We start from the raw sequence: 18,226 nt of genomic DNA, 5'->3' as shown, positions 1-18,226 counted from the left end.
CATTTCATAAGCATGAGTGAGCTCTGACTGAGTGTTGGGGCTGGGGATAGAGAATAAGACCCTCAAAGTACCTTTCCAGAGGCACATGTTCACTGGGGACCCGAAATGACTTGTTTAGCATGTGAATTTAGCTTATATCTTGAGGAACACTGAGTTTCATTACAGTGTTGGAAAATATTTTTTAAGTATCAGCCGAAGAAGATCTTTTAAAAATTTTAGGCAAACTTGAGCTTGTTTAAAAAATGAAAGGGAACATACAGCCTAACTCCCACAATGGTCATTTCTGATAGAATTTTGGATGATTCTAACAGTTTTACATTTTTACTCATTTGTGTGTCCAAATCTACAAGCATTTGTAATTCTTTTTTTTTTTTTTTAACGATTGTTTATTTGAGAGAGAGAGTGAGCGAGAGAGCACAAAGTGGGGAGGGGCAGAGGGAGAGGGAGAAGCAGACTCCCCGCTGAGCAGAGAGTCTGATGTAGGGGCTCAATCCCAGGACCCTGGGACCATGACGTGAACCAAAGGCAGACGCTTAACCGACTGAGCCACCCAGGCGCCCCAGCATATGTATTTCTTATTGCTACTAATCTCATAATTACTGACAATAATGAAAGAAAGGAAGAGCAAAGATTGAAGAGGCCTCTGTCCGTCTTCCTTACTCGCCTGTAAACTCTCAGAGGGTAGGTCCTGGTGCCTGACACTTAAAAATGATTTTAGCAAATATTTGAATGAATGAATCAAGACTAAGATCCAAGGGTTTCCCATTTCTTTTTCTCAGGCCGTAGGAGGGAGCGTTAATCAGGCACAGGGTGAGTGTCAAGGTCGGGAGGAGGAATGGGGGAGATATTGCCTAATGTGCTTGATCCGCTCGATCTGCTTGATACTCTCAGTGAAGTCAGAGGAAAGGAGAGGAAAATATCCTCCAGCGATCTAGGGTATGAGCTAATGAGCTATTGAAGGGCAGATAAAAGGTGACAGATGATGTTGAGGAGCATTTTAATATGGAGACAAAGCTTGTTTTTTCCTTCTACTTCGAATGGCTTCTCTAATTTGAAAGCCCTTTGTGAAATACAGTTCTAATTTTTAGAAAAGGGTGATTATGTTAGTCAGTGTGGGCTACGGTAAAAAAGCAGCATGGACCCGGTGGCTTACAAACAACAGAAATGTATTTCTCAGTTCTAGAGGACAGATCTGGGTGGTCATGTTCTGGTAGGGTCTTCAGGGATGCACTGCTAACTTGTATCCTCACGTGGAATAAGGAAGGCGAGAAAGATCTCTGGGGTGCCTTTTTTTTTTTTTTTTTTAAGATTTTATTTATTCATTTGAGAGAGAGAGCATGAGGAGGGGTGAGGGGCAGAGGGAGAGGGAGAAGCAGACTCCCTGCTGAGCAGGGAGCCCGACATGGGGCTCGATCCCAGGACTCTGAACACATGAACTGAGCCAAAGTCAGATGCTTAACTGACTGAGCCACCCAGGTGCCTCATTGGGTGCCTTTTATAAGGGCACTAATCCCATTCTCGAGGGCCTCACCCTCGTGACCTAATCACCTCCTAAAGGTTCCAGCTCCTCTAATAACATCAACTAGGGGGTTAAGATTTCAACATGTGCATTTTGGGGGGACACCAACACTCAGCCCATTTTGGTAATAATGAAAATATTAATCACTCTACTAAGTTCCAAGCATAATGGTTAAGAATATATGCCTTGGAGGCAGAGACACTGGGCTTGAAGGCTCATTCTGCTTTTTGCTACCTGTGCAAAAGATAAGCAACTTGAGCAAGTTCCTGCTCCTCTCTGAGCCTACATTTCCTTTCCTGTAAAATGGCTTCAGGCCGTCCTGGAAATTAAATGAAGTAATACATTTATCATTACGCCTGGCACATAAAAAAAGCTGGCTTTTGTTTTTCTCTATGTTGTTAGTACTATTACTATTATTAATAAGAAATAAGGATTTTCCACATGGATATAAATATGAATCGGAAGTATTTCTTCTAATGATCACACCTTCTAGTTGGGGCAGGCAGATCTCTAAGCACATTAGTTAACTGTAAAATAGTTATATAAAAATAGAGGATAAAATTAATTCTAACAGAGATGTGGGAAAGTATCAGACTCATTTAAGTTGAGCTTTTATTTATTTATTATTTATTATTTTTATTTTTATTTTTTTTTAAAGATTTTATTTATTTAATCAACAGGATAGAGACAGCCAGCGAGAGAGGGAGCACAAGCAGGGGGAGTGGGAGTGGAAGAAGCAGGCTCATAGCGGAGGAGCCTGATGTGGGGCTCGATCCCACAACGCCGGGATCACGCCCTGAGCCGAAGGCAGACGCTTAACCGCTGTGCCACCCGGGTGCCCCCATTTATTATTTTTTATTTTAAAGATTTTATTTATTTGAGGGGCGCCTGGGTGGCTCAGTTGTTAAGCATCTGCCTTTGGCTTAGAGTGTGCTCCCGGCATTCTGGGATCGAGCCCCGCATCAGGCTCATACGCTGGGAGCCTGCTTCTTCCTCTCCCACTCCCCCTGCTTGTGTTCCCTCTCTTGCTGGCTGTCTCTCTCTTCATCAAATAAATAAATAAATAAATTCTTTGAAAAAAGAAAAGTTAAATTAAAAAAAAAGATTTTATTTATTTGAGAGAGTGGGTGCGAGAGAGCCACAAGCAGGGGCAGAGGGAGAGGGAGAAGCAGACACCCGGCTGACCAGGGGGCCCCAGGGGGGGCTCCGTTCCAGGACTGGGAGATCATCATCTGAGCCAAAGGCAGATGCTTAACCGACTAAGCCACCCAAGTGCCCCTAAGCTGAACTTTTAAAGATAGATAAGGGTTTGGAGAATGGAGGGGGACAAATTAGGCACAGGTATGCACTATGGAAAACCTTGGAGTTGTGAGGTTTCTGAGGTGACCTCAGAAGTTGTGTGTGGGAGAAGCACAGTGTCTGTGGTGAGAGAGGGTCGTGTCTGCACAGGGATTACTAAGGCAATTTTCCTAGGGACTGTGAGGGCCCATTCAGTTTGTTTGCTAAATCGGAAATATGTTTGCAATTTTTTTGTTGTTATTTTGAAAAATAACACATGCACCTGGAAATTATAATGCTGTAATATTTGTAAAATTATAATGCCAGTCAGTAGGCCCTCTGGACAATGTAGCTATTTAAAAACTTTAAGTGGAAAATGTGTATTAATTTTTATGCTGGTGACTATCAGAAGTCAAAGGTGATGTATTTCTGTTTCACTAGCTAGATGACCCTTGCTATCTTTAATTGTCAATTTAGGTGAAGATATTGAAGGAGGATGAAAGAATAAATTCTTCCTTTAAGTATAATTATATGTTTAGCTTATATGTGCTAGGTAATTAATTGTTTCCTGAGAACTAGAATTTTTGACTAATTAACATCAGAATGGAAGAAAAGACAGGAAGAAAATTATTACTACTTAACATAGAATTAAGCAATAATTATTACAATTGTAGCTTATTTTTCCAAATTGTTTTTATTTAAATATTTGAAAATATAAATATATTAACATGGTTCAGAAATTTAAAAAGTATATAAGGTTTACAGTGAAAACTCTCTCTCCCACCCTTGATCTTATCTTGATCTTATCTCTCTAATTTTTTGTGGATAACTTCTGGTATTTGTTTCTTCCATATCCTTCTAGAGTTTCTTTATGCACATATAAGCTAATAAAGATATACGTACATTTAAAAAACTTCCAGTAGAATTAACGTAGAGTGTTATGTTAGTTTCAGGTGTACAATATAGCGATTTAGCAGTTCTATACAGTACTCAGCGCTCATTGCTGTAAGTGTACTCGTAAGCCTTTTCATCTATTTCACCCATTCCCCTCCACCTCCTCTCTGGAAACATCAGTTTGTTCTCTGCAGTTAAGTCTGCTTTTTTGTCTCTTTTTTTCTTTGTTTGTTTTATTTCTTAAAATCCATGTATGAGTGAAATCGTGTGATATTTGTTTTTCGCTGACTGACTTATTTCACTTAGCATTATACCCTCCATATCCATCCATGTAGTTGCAAATGGCAAGATTTCATTCTTTTTTAATGGCTAGCATATATATTCTTATTTTTCATTTTTATCACAAAAGGTAGCACACTGCATATACTATTCTATACCTTGATTTTTTTCACTTAACTGGCGTTGGATATCTTTTCATATCAATGCACAGCTTTCTTCTCCATTCTGTATTATTTCTGTATAATGTACAAGAACGCATGTAACCAGTCTGACAGACATTTAGGTTGTTTCCTGTCTTTTCAGTTGTAGCTTTCATTCACGTGGTCTGAAATGTATTTTAGAAGAAAGAAACTGAGACACTACTATAGAGAAAATTATAGTGTTGTGGTTAGACGTGAAGGGATTTTTAGTGATCTGTTTGCATAAAGGTACTCATTATATGAAAAAAGAATGCTTAATGGAAAGATGAGGCATTTGTTCCTTGGTTTAGGCACCTATTTCCTACTAAAAATTTGAATGTAACTTGAATGTAACTCTAAGTTTTATCTTTCTGATAACCCGAGGCATCAAGGGTTGTGTTTACATTAAGCTATGTTTCTAAATCCAGACTCTTCCTAAATCATACGTTTCAAGCAGAAAATTCCACACAGTGGTGTATTTAAAAATTTAGTAAAAAACGTAGCTGAAGGAATAGTACTGGTTTTCTGGATTTTGACTAAGGAAACTTACTTTTTTCCTAATGCTAGGGTAGGATGTGAGTTGATTTTGGTCTCTAGCCCAGACCAACTAAGGCTAATGTAATATTAACAAGAATCATCTTACAGTTCTGGTCAGCCATCAGTGCCTTGGCCTTTATTCGTAATCTGAATTCTGTCATCCAGTAGGTTTTTTACGTCATTTGTTGTTATACTTTTATCTTCATTATCTAGATTTCTCTTTAATATGCTATTGCAGTAACACTTTTATTTAAAAAAAAAAAGAAGCCTTAAAGGGACTTCCATTTAAGTGTAATCATTTTATTGTTGAAGTTTTTAAAAAATGAAGACCAGTTTGAAGGCTTCTCCAAGTGTGCTCCGTGTCTTTATGCACCTTCTTCACCGAAATGCTTGTTTCCATTTGTTCTCTAGATTCTTGGTGTCTTTCTAATAAAGGGATTTTAAGGCTACTGTGAGTCTAAAAAACATTGTTCTTCAAGATTTATTCATTTAACAAAAACTTATCTGAACAGTCTCTTCTGTAAAGCCTTTCCTTATTTTTCTAGAGAGGCTTGGCAGGTCCTTTGCCTGTAATTCTCTGTTATATTTTGTGTATTGCATTTTGTTCAGGCCCCCTTACATTTGCCACATACACAATTAAAATAAATGTCTTGGAGCACCTGGGTGGCTCAGTCAGTTAAGTGTCTGCCTTTGGCTCAGGTCATGATCCCGGAGTCCCAGGATCGAGTCCCGCATCAGGCTCCCTGCTCAGCGGGGAGTCTGCTTCTCCCTCTGATCCTCTCCTCTCTTGTCCTTTCTTTCTCTCTCTCAAATAAATAAATAAAATCTTTACATTAAGATGTAATTGACATCAAAATACTTTTAAGTTTAACGTGTACAGCGTAAGGACTTGATATACATATGTTGTGAAATGATTATCACAATCGATTTAGTTAACGCTCATCACCTCATATGGTTACAAAAAATTTTTTTGCCCTTTTATGAGAACTTTTAGGATCTATTCTCTTAGCAACTTTCAAATCTACCATACAGCAGTGTTAACTGTAATCATCCTGTTGTACACGACATCCTCAGTATTTATTTTATAACTGCAAATTTCTACCTTTTGACCACCTTCACCCAATTCCCCAATTTACTGCTTGTTCTTGATTACATTAATTATAGTAGACTTTAGAGATAGTTGAATTTCTGGCTTGGTGTGACACTCAAGGAGTGTTTGTTGTGATGTTACTGTTTGTAAGTCAGTATTAGTTCCAGTAAGTTAATGGAATTTAATTCCATTTAATTGTAACGTAGTTGTGTCCAAAAATGTACTTTTGCCTATAATGAGGATAGCCAATGTGTATGTCAAGAGTGACTTTAGCTAGGGGTGCCTGGGTGGCTCAATCTGTTAAGTGTCTGCCTTCAGCTCAGGTCATGATCCCAGGGTCCTGGGATCAAGCCCCACATTGGGCTCCCTGCTCAGCGGGGAGTCTGCCTCTCCCTCTCCATCTGCCTCTCCCCCCGCTCATGCTCTCTCTTGTCAAATAAGTAAATCTTTATAAAAAAGAAGGAGTGACTTTAGCTGAAAACTAGGGGAAAGGGTATTTTTCACCTAATTCAATTCTTTGAGTCCGTCCATCTTTAGTGTTGGCTTGGCAGTTAGCCTTCAAGGGAACAAGAGGCCGTTCAGTTCTGGGGTCAGAGTCAGCAGAGTTTGAATTGGCAAGCCTAGCATGAATCTTTATTTAGGTACTTTTCCTTTCAGCGTATTACCAAATTTATAGTCTATACTATTGACCAGTTGTTCTATGAACTCATATTAATTGTGCTTGTCTAAGGTCTCATGAGACTACCAACTCTTAGTGGAATTCTCAGATTGTTTTCCTGGCAGTCAGCGGACATGGTTTTCAAATCTACATTCTCTGACATTCATAAAACAGTGTTGGTGAAAACTCTCAGCCTCGTAAAACATGGAGAATTGCACAACTCTTCTTTTTGATTTCTTTTGTACTTTTTTTTTTTCAAGAACTGTATTTATTAGAGAGAGAGTGCGCTTTAGCGTGGGTGAACACAAACGGGGGGGGGGGGAGCAGAGGGAGAGGGAGAAGCAAGCTCCCCGCTAAGTAGGGAGCCTGATGTGAGACTGGATCCCAGGATCCCAGGACCCTAAGATCATGACCTGAGCCGAAGGCAGACGCTTGAGCGACTGAGCCACCCAGGCGCCCTCTTTGTGCTTTTAAATTCATTTTATAAAACTTACTTCTTTGTTTATGGGTCTATGTGTGTCAACTTGGTAAGGTTTTTTTGGTATTGATGGTGGTTCATTAATCTGCTGAAGTCAACTTTTCTATGACCTATAATATAAAATGGAGAATAAAACTATGCAGACAGTAAATAACATCCAGGCTCCCAGTTTTGAAGACAAATACAGAAAGCATGATTTGAGAAATAATGACTAGGTGCAGAGGTGAGGTTGAGGTAGGGTGCTGTGCTGACACCCAATGGAATCAAGCTGGTTGGATGTTGAGTGTTCTGTCTCCAGCTGTTAGTTTAGTTTTTCTTTTTTGGTGTTGGTTTTTTGCAGGTCTCTTCCTGGATAGGTCCAGGAATGCATTTTTGTGTGGCTGTTTTATTTTAGGTTAGAGAAGAGGCTGGAACTTATAGATAATATTTCCCAAAGTTATGTTGGTTCTCATATTTGGTTTTTTTTTTTTTTTTAAAGATTTTATTTATTTATGTGACAGAGAGACAGCCAGCGAGAGAGGGAACACAGCAGGCGAGTGAGAGAGGAAGAAGCAGGCTCCCAGCGGAGGAGCCCGATGTGGGACTCGATCCCGGAATGCCAGGATCACGCCCTGAGCCGAAGGCAGACGCTTTAACGACTGCGCTACCCAGGCGCCCCTCATATTTGGTTTTTAAAAGCCTGAGAGGCTTTAAAAAATACTGGCGCCTGGGTTCTACTCCCAGAAGTGTTGATGTAATTAGTCTAGGGTATTGGGTTTGGGTATTGGGATTTTCAAAAACTTCCTACAAAATTCCAGTATGCTGGCAAGGTTGAGACCTATTGCTCCGTACCATCTACCATGGCAAAATAAAAATAAAAATAAACAAATGAAAAGATTCAAAGAACAATTAAGTTTAGAACTCTCCATCCTGGAGGTTTAGAAAACACATTCTCATTTTAAAGATTCTGCATGGTTCCGAGTAACAAAGAAACCTGTTTAACTTCGTTTAACTCAGACTTTTCCAAAGTACTTCATCCTGAATCCCTTCCCACTCTCCGCCAATTTCTGTTAATATCCGGCAGCACCAGCGTTCTGAAACACTCAAGGACACATTTCCTGATCCACACCTGTGTGCAACAAAACAGATCTCTTGGGATTAGAATAATATGCTGCCATTTATGGAACTGTTTTTGTACTGTTTCCTGAGAGCCTTGGCAGTAGATGGCTTATCAAGTAATGGTATTTTATCTAATATGAACAGGAACACACAACTTTTCTCTTAGAGCAGGTGTGAGGCCAGAAAACCTTACTTACTGGAGGACCCACAAACCTCCCACTGGCAATCCTTTAAAGACATTTGTCATTAAAATGAATCCATACTGTTTGTGTTAAGGGAGAGGTTTGTTGTGTTTTGGGGATGACCCCTAGTGATATCCCTGTTTCTGAGCTATGTCTTAATGTGGCAGAATCTTAATGGGAAATCTCTGAAGCAATTACTCCAGATCATCTGGGCATGTCAGAACTTGTAGGTCTCTTAACAAAGGCTCAAAGGGGTCAACCACTTAGAACTTGGCATTAGGCTGCCTTCTTTCTTCTAAAGCAAAGTAAACATGTGCTGGTAGATGTTAGATGTAATTATAAAATATATCTCTTCACAGAAAATGTTGAACCAGGCATTTGTGAGCTTAAATATGATATTGTGATTTTTGTCAAAGTTTATTTAGCAATTAACTTAATATTTCAAAGGAACAGTTTTCCTTACCATGTTTTTCTTTTGAGTATCAAAAATGTAGAAACAAAATTTATTTTATGCTTTTCAATATATCCCTATGATGGCTACCCTTCTGCTTTGCAGTGTTGATCTTTTGGGGTTATTTCTGCCCCCATGGATCTTTAATAAACCTTTGCTTTTAATGCTTGGTGTGATGAGAAAGATCTATGTTAGTTTTGAATAGTGAGGATGTGCTAGTTTCCTGAGTGTTGAAAATAGATGGGAGTAGATGGCTTATCCATTCCAAACTGTTCAATCCATTCTCAACAGCTGGGACATGTTGAGTAACTTGGACCACCATGAAAAGCAGACTCTTTGTCAGATTTTTCTTGTTAAAGTAGCAAATAAGTGCCATTAGACAGGATCTGAGAACAGAAACAACTGCCAGGGTCTCTGTAACTCACTAAATACATGTAAGGAAGTGAGTTACATCTATTCTATTTTTTGGGAACATGGCGGTGCTTCAATGGTTTGAGTTGTGAGAGTTGGTTCAGATGATGTTTTTTGTTATTCCTATTTTAATGGTCCCAGATCCGTGTTACCAAGTTTCTATAGAAGAGTTGATGCCAAACTTTTGTACTCTTTGTAGTACATTTCTGATAGCCAGTCTTAGTTGATAAAGGTGGTTTAGAAAACTACTTTACATTAATGTATTCACAGTAATTTACATTACATTTACGTTAATGAATTTACATTAAGGAATATAGTTATTTTGTTGAATGTCTTGTGGGATGTCTTTTCAGTACCTAAACTAAAGGCAATTTGCTATTATTTATTATTTTTAAAAGATTTGTTTATTTATTTGAGAGAGAGAGAGAGAGCATGAGTAGGGGAAGGGGCAGAGGGAGAAGAAGAGAGAGAGAACCCTCAAGCAGATTCCCCACTGAGCATGGAGCCCGATGCAGGGCTCTATCCCAGAACCCTGAAATCATGACCTGAGCCGAATCAAGAGATGGCCCCTTAACTGACTGAGCCATCCAGGCACCCCCAATTTACTACTATTTTTATCTGTAAAGCAAAATTAGCGTGGTTAAGTGAGTGGCAGTCACATCTTGATAAAAGGCCCAGAGCACAGTGTATGGTCTGTTTTTTATTTGGTGCTATTATTGCTAGTTCTTGACAGATTATATTCTGCTGACTTTGTGTGACCATTTAAGCCATGATTTAGAGATGAATTTTTACATATCTGTTTCTTTGGATGAACAGAGTGATTAGTGTGTAGCCTTATGTTCAATCTGAAAAGTGGGAGATGCTGTGTTCTGTTTTTTGTTAGGTACTGGTCCTGCTTAGCTTTTGGCCCTGCCCTGTGAAGCCATTTGGTTTTGCTCTTTGAGTGGGAGATGGCTTTGTTCTTCCCACGAATTCTCAGCAAATACCTTTTCATCGTGTCGTCCTAGATGTTATAAGCACTCAGCTCTTTCTTTTCCCTGCACCTGGTTCACAGGTGTCACAGATTTGTTAAGAGATTGGAAGTCAAGTATAATTTGGATAATGATGTATAGTATTTTGGGGCATTGTCTACTTACCAAGTATCCATACAATATAGTCTAGAGCTGAACTACCCAGTACAGTAGCTACTAGCTACTAGCTGTGTATGCTTCTGAGCACTTGAAATTTGTTTAGTCCAAACATTTTGAAGATTTGATATAAAAAAGTAAAATATCTTCTTTATAATTATGTTGATTACATGCTGAAATGATAATTTTTCAGATATATTGGAGTAAGAAAATATATTACTCATTAATTTCACTCGTTTCTTTTTACTTTTTTAAATATGATTTTGAAAAAAATTGAAATTACATATTTGGTTCTCTTGTGGATGGCATCACATTTCCATTGGACAGCAATGCTCTCGATTGTGTTTTTGTTACTGTACATTGAAGATTGTTTTATGTAATTTTTGCTTTGAAAAGTCAGTAGTTCCCAGCCACTGGGGTTGTTCAGATATAAGTTGAATGATCTCTAGGTAATGATCATTTATTCATTCATTCAACATCTACAGCATATTAATGTGCCCAGCTGTGCTGGATTCTGGGCATGCAGACATAAAGAACATATTTTCGGTTCTTAAGAAGGCAGTTCTTGTGGCAGTTGTGTTGATGGGACTCAGGTCAGTGCTTGGAAAGGTGCTTTCATGACCTTTGAGATCCTTTCCAATCCATTGCTCTGCAGGTATTTGCATACCTCCTAACCACTTGTTATCCAGAGAACTTACAGAGAATCATGGAATCAAAACGTATGTAGATCATAGCCGTCCCTAATATTTCTTCATCCAATTACTGTCAGCTCTTTTTTATTCTTCAGTGTAGTCTCTATACTTTAAACTCTGTGCCTCTGTTCTTCATTCTTTCTTCATTTCAAACAACCTCATTACCAGAAATGCCTTCTCATTGCTTTGTGTGAATATATTCTTTCATCTCTGGTTTCGTCTCCTCATTGTTCACATTTACAAGGTTGCTTCTTTGTGAGTGATGTCTAGATGCTCAGGTTATAAGCTGTGGTATGTTGGTAAACTGGCTGTGTAAGTAAAAAGCATTTGTTGATTTCTATGGTGTAAATACACCCACCAATGCTGATTTGGGTTCTCAAAATTCCTGAATATTCAATAATCACTTTTGGGAGCCTATAGGAGACAAGTTCTATGACAATAGTGGATTAAGCCCTTTCTCTTTGTATCTAATTGTGCATGGTGGTTCTTGTTTTCTTAAATTTATTTTTTCTTCTCTTGCTTCTCTGCAAAATAAATGCAAAAATGTAAAAATAAAAAAAAAATTCCCAGCTGCTTCATCTATTCAAATACTCGTTCATTTAGTTTTTCATTCAACAAATATGTATTGACTGCCAGCTGCTCCCAAGGTCATAGTCACTGGATTTTTATAATGACTTCATAATAGCTTTATGGTTCAGTTGACTATTATGCTAGATGTCGCATTTAAAAAGAGAGTTGTCAGGATAGATGGAGTTTAGATGGTCAAGCAGGAGGTTGGGTTAACTTTGTATCTGGATGTGTCTAGACAGCTGTTGGAGTAGTAACTTATCTCTGAATGAAGAGCAGCCTTGTGTCTACCTGCTTGAGAGAGTTAATGCAATGCACGGCCAAACCATCATGACAGATAAAGGTAGGAGCTGTGGTTTTCCCAGGCAGCATTGGCAGGTGCATGCTTTTTCCTGTAGTTGAAGTCTGTGGACTTCAGTGGTCCTTTGTGGGGGAGGTAACAATACAACATGCCCTCTTTTTTTTTTTTTTTTTTAAGATTTTATTTATTTATTCGACAGAGATAGAGACAGCCAGCGAGAAAGGGAACACAAGCAGGGGAGTGGGAGAGGAAGAAGCAGGCTCCTAGCGGAGGAGCCTGATGTGGGGCTCGATCCCATAACGCCAGGATCACGCCCTGAGCCGAAGGCAGACGCTTAACCGTGGTGCCACCCAGGCGCCCCTACAACATGCCCTCTTATTCAATTCAGTAACTATTTGGCTCAGTAAGTAGGAATGAATGAATGAATGAATGCGTGGATAAATGAGTAAAAAGCAAATCAGGAGTTAAGTAAACCGTTGGGAACTATAATTGCAATAAAAACCGTGAGACTTTAAAACTTTTATCCACATCAGTATTGTGATTTAAATTCTAAAAGTCCTGCATGGTCTCTCTGGGTTAAAATAAAAATGTGTCCAATACCACTTGATAAGCTCCTTTACTTAATTTAAGTGTTTATTCAGTATCTGTTTTGTGCCTGGCAGTATGTCAGGTACTAGGGTGAGTAAAAAATGTATAGATTCTGCCTTCTTTGAGACTGTTCTAGAGAGAGCAGCAGAGTCAAATAAGCATGCCACAATATGATATCAACTATAGTTAAGTCCAATAAAAAAAAAGTTGGGGACCTGCTCCAGCCAGGGTGGCATTGAGGTTTATCCCCCAAAAAGTTTGATCTGTGAGCTGGGATCTGAAGGGTAGCCTAGTCAAAAGCACATGGGAGAACATGTGGCCAGCAGGAGCAAAGGTCCTGTGGTGAGAGCAGAAGACCCTATCCTAGGGGCTTAGGCAAGTCCTTGTGATGGGCAGATTGTGGGGGAGCGTGATATGACGAGGCCTACTACAGGCGGGGTCAGATACCACCAGGCCTTGTATTGGTTGATGATTTGAACTTTCCAATTGATAGCAATGGAAGTCAGTGAAAAGTGCCTGGATCAAATTTACCTTTAAAAAAATATCACTCTGGCTGCCGTGAGAAGACTGATCAAGAAGGCAAGGCGTGGATGTGGGAAGGCTTTTTTGCAGGAGTCCAGCTGAGAAGTGGTGGGGGAATAGGGGAGAAGTCAGTGCAGGCAAGAGGCATTGAAGAGGGAAAAGCAACAAAGCATGGTGGCCGACAGGATAAGGGGGATGAGAGCTGGAGGGACATCTGGGCTCCAGCTTGAGCGATTGTGGAAGCCGCATCTTTTACGAGACAGACAGTGCTGGAGGACCGGATTATTGTTTTTGTTTTCGGGTGGGGCAGAGTCTTCTCACACAGTGAGAAGCCTTAAGACACTTAAATGGGAAGGTCATGTATGTGGTTGGCTATACAGTTTTGCAGTTTTAAGGAGTTTGTGCTAGAAAGAGAAGTTGAGGATCTTTGGCAGATCGATGGCAATTTATATGGATGAGATTGTGTAGGGCAGTTCTCAAAATGTGCCCCTTCCTACCAGCAGCATCGATATTCTCTGGAAACCTGGGGATTCTTAGGCCCTGCCCCAGACCTATTGGGCCAGGACCTTGGGTGAGGCCCAGCATTCTGTGTTTAAGGAACCATCCAGATGAGACTGATGCAATCCAGCTGGTCCTGGGCTAGGGAGAGAGCACGGAGTGACAAGAATTTGAGTCTGGGATTGAACTGTGAGCAGCTCTAACTCTGAAGGATTGGGAGGTGAAGGATGGCTTTGCCAAGCAGATAGGGTAGGATCCGTGTTTGGAGAAGTAGAAGAAAAACCCAGGAAGCCAGTGAAGAGAGTATTCAAAGGTGCGAGATAATTGTTGCTGGCAAGTTCAGTAAAATGATGCTTGGGAAATGTTCCCTGGGCTTAGAAGAAGCAGATCCAGAGAAAATAGATTAGTGATTGCCAGGGGCGGGGAGGGAGAGGGAGCAGTTACTGCAAACGGGTACAGAGTTTCTTTTTTGGGGAACACGACTGTTCTGGAATTCGTGGTGATGTGAATTGTGAATATACCAAAAGCCACAGCATTGTGAATATACTGAAAGAAATCACCAAGTTGTACACTTTAAAAAGGCTAAATTGTGGATTTTATCTCCATTGCCGCCAACTTAGCAATATGGAGGTAATTGGTGACTTTAGTGTGAACTGTTCATGGCATGGATGAGGGTGGAAACAGAGCAGAGGTGGTTAAGATGTGAGAGGAGGGAAAATGGAGGCCAGGAGAGAAGTCATCCCTCAGAGAAGTCTCATTACAAAGGGGAGGTCAAAGGGGAGGGTGGTAGTTCAGGGGAAATACCGAGTCAACAAAGTTGGGGGTGGTTTTTCTTCTTTTGAAGATGGTAGAGACCTGAAAATGTTTAAATTCTGTTGAGAATGACCCAGGGGAGAGATGAGGAGAAGAAAGTGATCATCAGTTGTGTTGAATAACAATACAGTTTCAGAGTCAAGGGATTTCTGTGGTTAAGGGTGTTTTCCTAACATGGATCTCCATTTCTTACAACAAAGCAGGTGAAAAATTATCCTGAAGCAATCCTCTGATTCAAACTTGAACACTGCATGGGGCAGGTATCTTGCTGTCTTCCAGGGCCGACCATTCTATTTTCAGATGGTTTTGACTATATTGGGGGGTTGAGGGAAATTAGCAGGGATGAACTGATTTATAACATGGGAGATAATGTTTCTTTTATAGAATAAAACCTCTCTGCTTCTTAAATGGACTTTAATCTTATTTCAGTCATTTCCTTCATTCTCACTTCCTGAAGGACCCAGGGCCGCCAATTCCTGAGCTTTTGGAGAAGTTTCTAGTGTTAGTTGGGTTGATTCTCTGACTTTTTCACTGGCACCTTAATATCCAGTTTTCTTGGTTTTGTAATTTATTGCCACTTATCTGTCTGATTTCCAGTTTTTGGAATTTAATGCTATTTTCTCCTCTCTTATTCTCCCTGAACTTGTTGGATTCCATTTTTTATTTATTTTTATTCTTTTAAATTATGTTATATTAGTCACTGTACAGTAATCATTAGTTTTTGGATTCCATTTTTAAAAAGCCTTTCAAAATTCTCTTTTTAGTGTGGTTTTGGTAGATACATGTGTCCAATCTACCACCTCTCCCTTCTCTTTTTTGTTGTTGTTTTTTAAAGATTTTATTTATTTATTTGATACAGAGAGAAAGAGAGAGAGAGAGAGAGAGAGAGAGCACAAGCAGGGGGAGGGGCAGCAGAGGCAGAGGGAGAAGCAGGCTCCCTGCTCATGCGAGGCTCGATCCCAGGACCCTGGGATCATGACCTGAGCCAAAGGCAGACACTTAACCTACTGAGCCACCTGGGCAACCCTCTCCCTTCTCTTTTTCTCTTTTTTTTCCACCAGAGAATGTAACGCGTTTTTTATCCCTTCACTTTTTTGGTTACTCTCCTTTGACTAAGTAGGAGGTGGATTCCACTAATAAGCCATTTCTCTTGCTCGGTATGGGGGCAGGCTTTGGGAACCTGTTGTCTTCGCGCGGCTGTCATGAGGATTAATTACCCTGAGTAATGGGTATAATCTCCTTTGGTGTGTCATCTCCTTTCCCCCATTCTGAGAATGTGACGTCATTTTATTGCATCCCTTATTAAATTTCAGGCTGTGAACTTCTCCCTGTCTTTCCAGCCTGCTGTGACTGCTTTGTGTCCCGATTCTGTCCCATGGCAGGTTTAACTGGTCCTCCTCTCTCAGGTCTGTAGATTTAACCACCAGGTCACCAGAGCTCTCTTTTCAGGCACTGGGAAAAACTGTGGCTGGGATAGGACAAGAGATGTCATGATCCTCTCACCAAACTTTTCAGACAGTCAGAAAGACTGGGTCTGGATGTTTTCTGATGATTTATACATGTACATTTGTTTAGGTGACTCTAGGCATGGGAAAATATACTTCGGAGAGAGTCTCTCTAATTCTTACAATTGTTTTACTCTTTCAAATACAAAGAAGTTTTTTGTTTTTTTTTTCCTTTACTAAAGCAGTCATTTTTAATCAAAGGCCTCTGGAGATAGAGAGTTGCTGAATTTGGATGAGAAGAAAAGTATCTTTGTTTTCACTAATCTTTTAACTGATAAGATTATATTCAATTATAAATGTTGGAAATAAGCTATAGTATTATTAGCAATATGAATGACTGTGAGAACAGAAATTACAGATATTTTTATATCCCATTATTGATTTTGCATGCATCTTATGTATTTCACATATCTTATTATTTATGTTCATTCCTTCTTCAAAATTTAAGTCATTATTAGGTCTACTAGATCTTGTTATATATTAATAAAACAGTAAATAAGTAAATATGATGGTATTATAAGTTTTTTGTATTTTGATTAATTTGAATTAGTATTCTATTATTCATTTATATATATATATTTTACTTTATGTATTTAAAAACACTATTCTGAGAAAAGGTGTTCACAGTCTTCATCAAATTGCTGGGGTTCATGACACACAAAAGATTCTGAACCCTTGTCCCAAAGAGGCAAGTGCCTACAGAGGAATATGTGATTTTTTATATAAGCTACTATTTTATCTTGGATCCCCAGCTACACCTTTCTCTGGTTTAGTCCATTAAAATTTGCTTTTTAATAAATGCTTTATGTATTTACAAGGTATTTGGAAAAGGGGCTACTTTGGTTTTCAGACCCATGCGATCAGATGACATTAAAAAAAGAACTATTGAAATCAAACTTACGTATCAAGAATAACCCTTCCTATTTACATAGGTTAACTTTGAAGTTTCAGGACTTAAGCGTTTCTGTTAAGTTGCTTTGCTAACTTACTGTTTTTAGATGAGGTTGTCAGGATGCTGAAACCCAGTGATGTTGAAGATCCATCTTAATTCATGGCTTAGCAGCCATAGGTTCAAGTTACTTTGGATGGTTGTGATATAAAAGTCAGTTTTATGTTAATTACATGTTAAAGCCCCTCAAGGTCACTTTCTCCCCATGGAACATCATCATCTAACACCTTCCCCATTGCTGCCCTTGGACTGACTTCGTGTGATGCATTTGACTTTTTCATTGGCAGGTGCCTGACAGCTCTGTTCCTTTGGGTCAGCAACAGGGGCTGGGCAGAGAGACAGAGCCTTGGGGTCAAGTTTCTTGCCTTGGACACCTTGGAACATTGCTAGTGTTAACACTTCAGTGCCAGTTCTTGCTTAACTGACCTGAACTTGATATTTCAGTTTTATGTTGCCTAAAGCAAGTCTGCTTAGTTGCTCTAAAAACTTAAATAAAGTATGAAGTACTCAATTTTCGGTGCAGTAGATTCCCACTCCTTTTGATACAACACTTCATGGTGCATTAGAAGCTCCCATCGATCCTGAGAGGAGATTGTTTGGAAGCGTGACTGCGTTTTCCGTAGTTTTTTTTGGGGGGGTTTGATGGGAGGGGTGGCATTTAGTCCATGAAAGTAATAGCTGGCTTCTGTTGACCTGCCTACATTGTCCTCCTTACATTTTTATGCTTGTATTTACTGTATTCCTGATGAATGGTTGTTCCTGTGTCAGAATACCTTTAGTGATTGTGAATCTTTTACTTAATCAAACAGTCCAGTTCACTGTTAATAATATCACAAAGAATCATAATATTTAGTAGGTCTTCCTATATGCTAGGCTCTTATATGAAGGACTTTACATTTATTAAATGCAATCTGGCAACAATCCTATGAATGGTAGATACCATCAGTGACATCGTTTCACAGATGGGAAACCAAGACTCATAGAGGTAAAATAACTTGCTCTCAGAGTTGGAATTTGAACAAAGGCAATCTGACGTCAGAGCTGAGGCTCTTAGATCTGCTTTTCTTATGAATTCTGCCTGTTGGATTAAAGCAACTTCAGAAATGCTTCACTTAACCTGTAAGAGTAGTTAACTAGTAGGATCTGATGTGTTACATTAATTTACCACGTTGACAGCCGTGTAGCCAAACAAGCAGTCTACAGTTGACTTTGGTATTTTATTATTTGAATATTCTGAATGTACATTTTTAGCGTTGTGTGCTTTTTGTGTTTATAGGGATGCTTCCTTTGGAAATTGCACTTACAATCTCACCATCCTCGACTGTTTGCAAGGAATCAGAAAGGTAATAATAATTCTCCTTGGTGTAGTTGGTACAGAAGTTTCAAAGTATGAAAAAGGAATATCGTCAATATCCTTGTTTGTCATTGGAGAGAAGAGAGGGCAGGCAGTTAGCAGAAGGCTTCCCACTTCTTGATGGAATGATTGATCTGTAAAATATAGACGGTGAGGCAAATTGAGGGGTGTCCGGGGGTAACTCTGTAACCCCTTATTGAAGGAGAAGGGGTTTCCCTTTCTCATTTAAATTATTCCTCTTCTGGGGCAGATGCTC

At 39.5% G+C, this 18,226-nt stretch overlaps 1 protein-coding gene across 3 annotated transcripts in view; it reads left to right on the top strand.

The window, feature by feature from the left end:
- CDC14A (cell division cycle 14A) overlaps window positions 1-18,226 on the top strand; it is a 169,911-nt gene that overhangs the window by 69,607 nt on the left and 82,078 nt on the right. For all 3 annotated transcript variants that reach the window (XM_040626989.1, XM_040626988.1, XM_040626990.1), the window contains one exon: window positions 17,893-17,959. In XM_040626989.1, the coding sequence (XP_040482923.1) occupies window positions 17,893-17,959 (67 nt within the window). The remainder of the gene's footprint in view (window positions 1-17,892; window positions 17,960-18,226) is intronic.

This window comes from Ursus maritimus, unplaced genomic scaffold (assembly GCF_017311325.1).
Source record: "Ursus maritimus isolate PB19 unplaced genomic scaffold, ASM1731132v1 scaffold_12, whole genome shotgun sequence".
Classification (NCBI taxonomy): Eukaryota; Metazoa; Chordata; class Mammalia; order Carnivora; family Ursidae; genus Ursus; species Ursus maritimus.
Note: the sequence above shows the minus strand (reverse complement) of the source record. Positions and strands in the feature narration are given on the sequence as shown.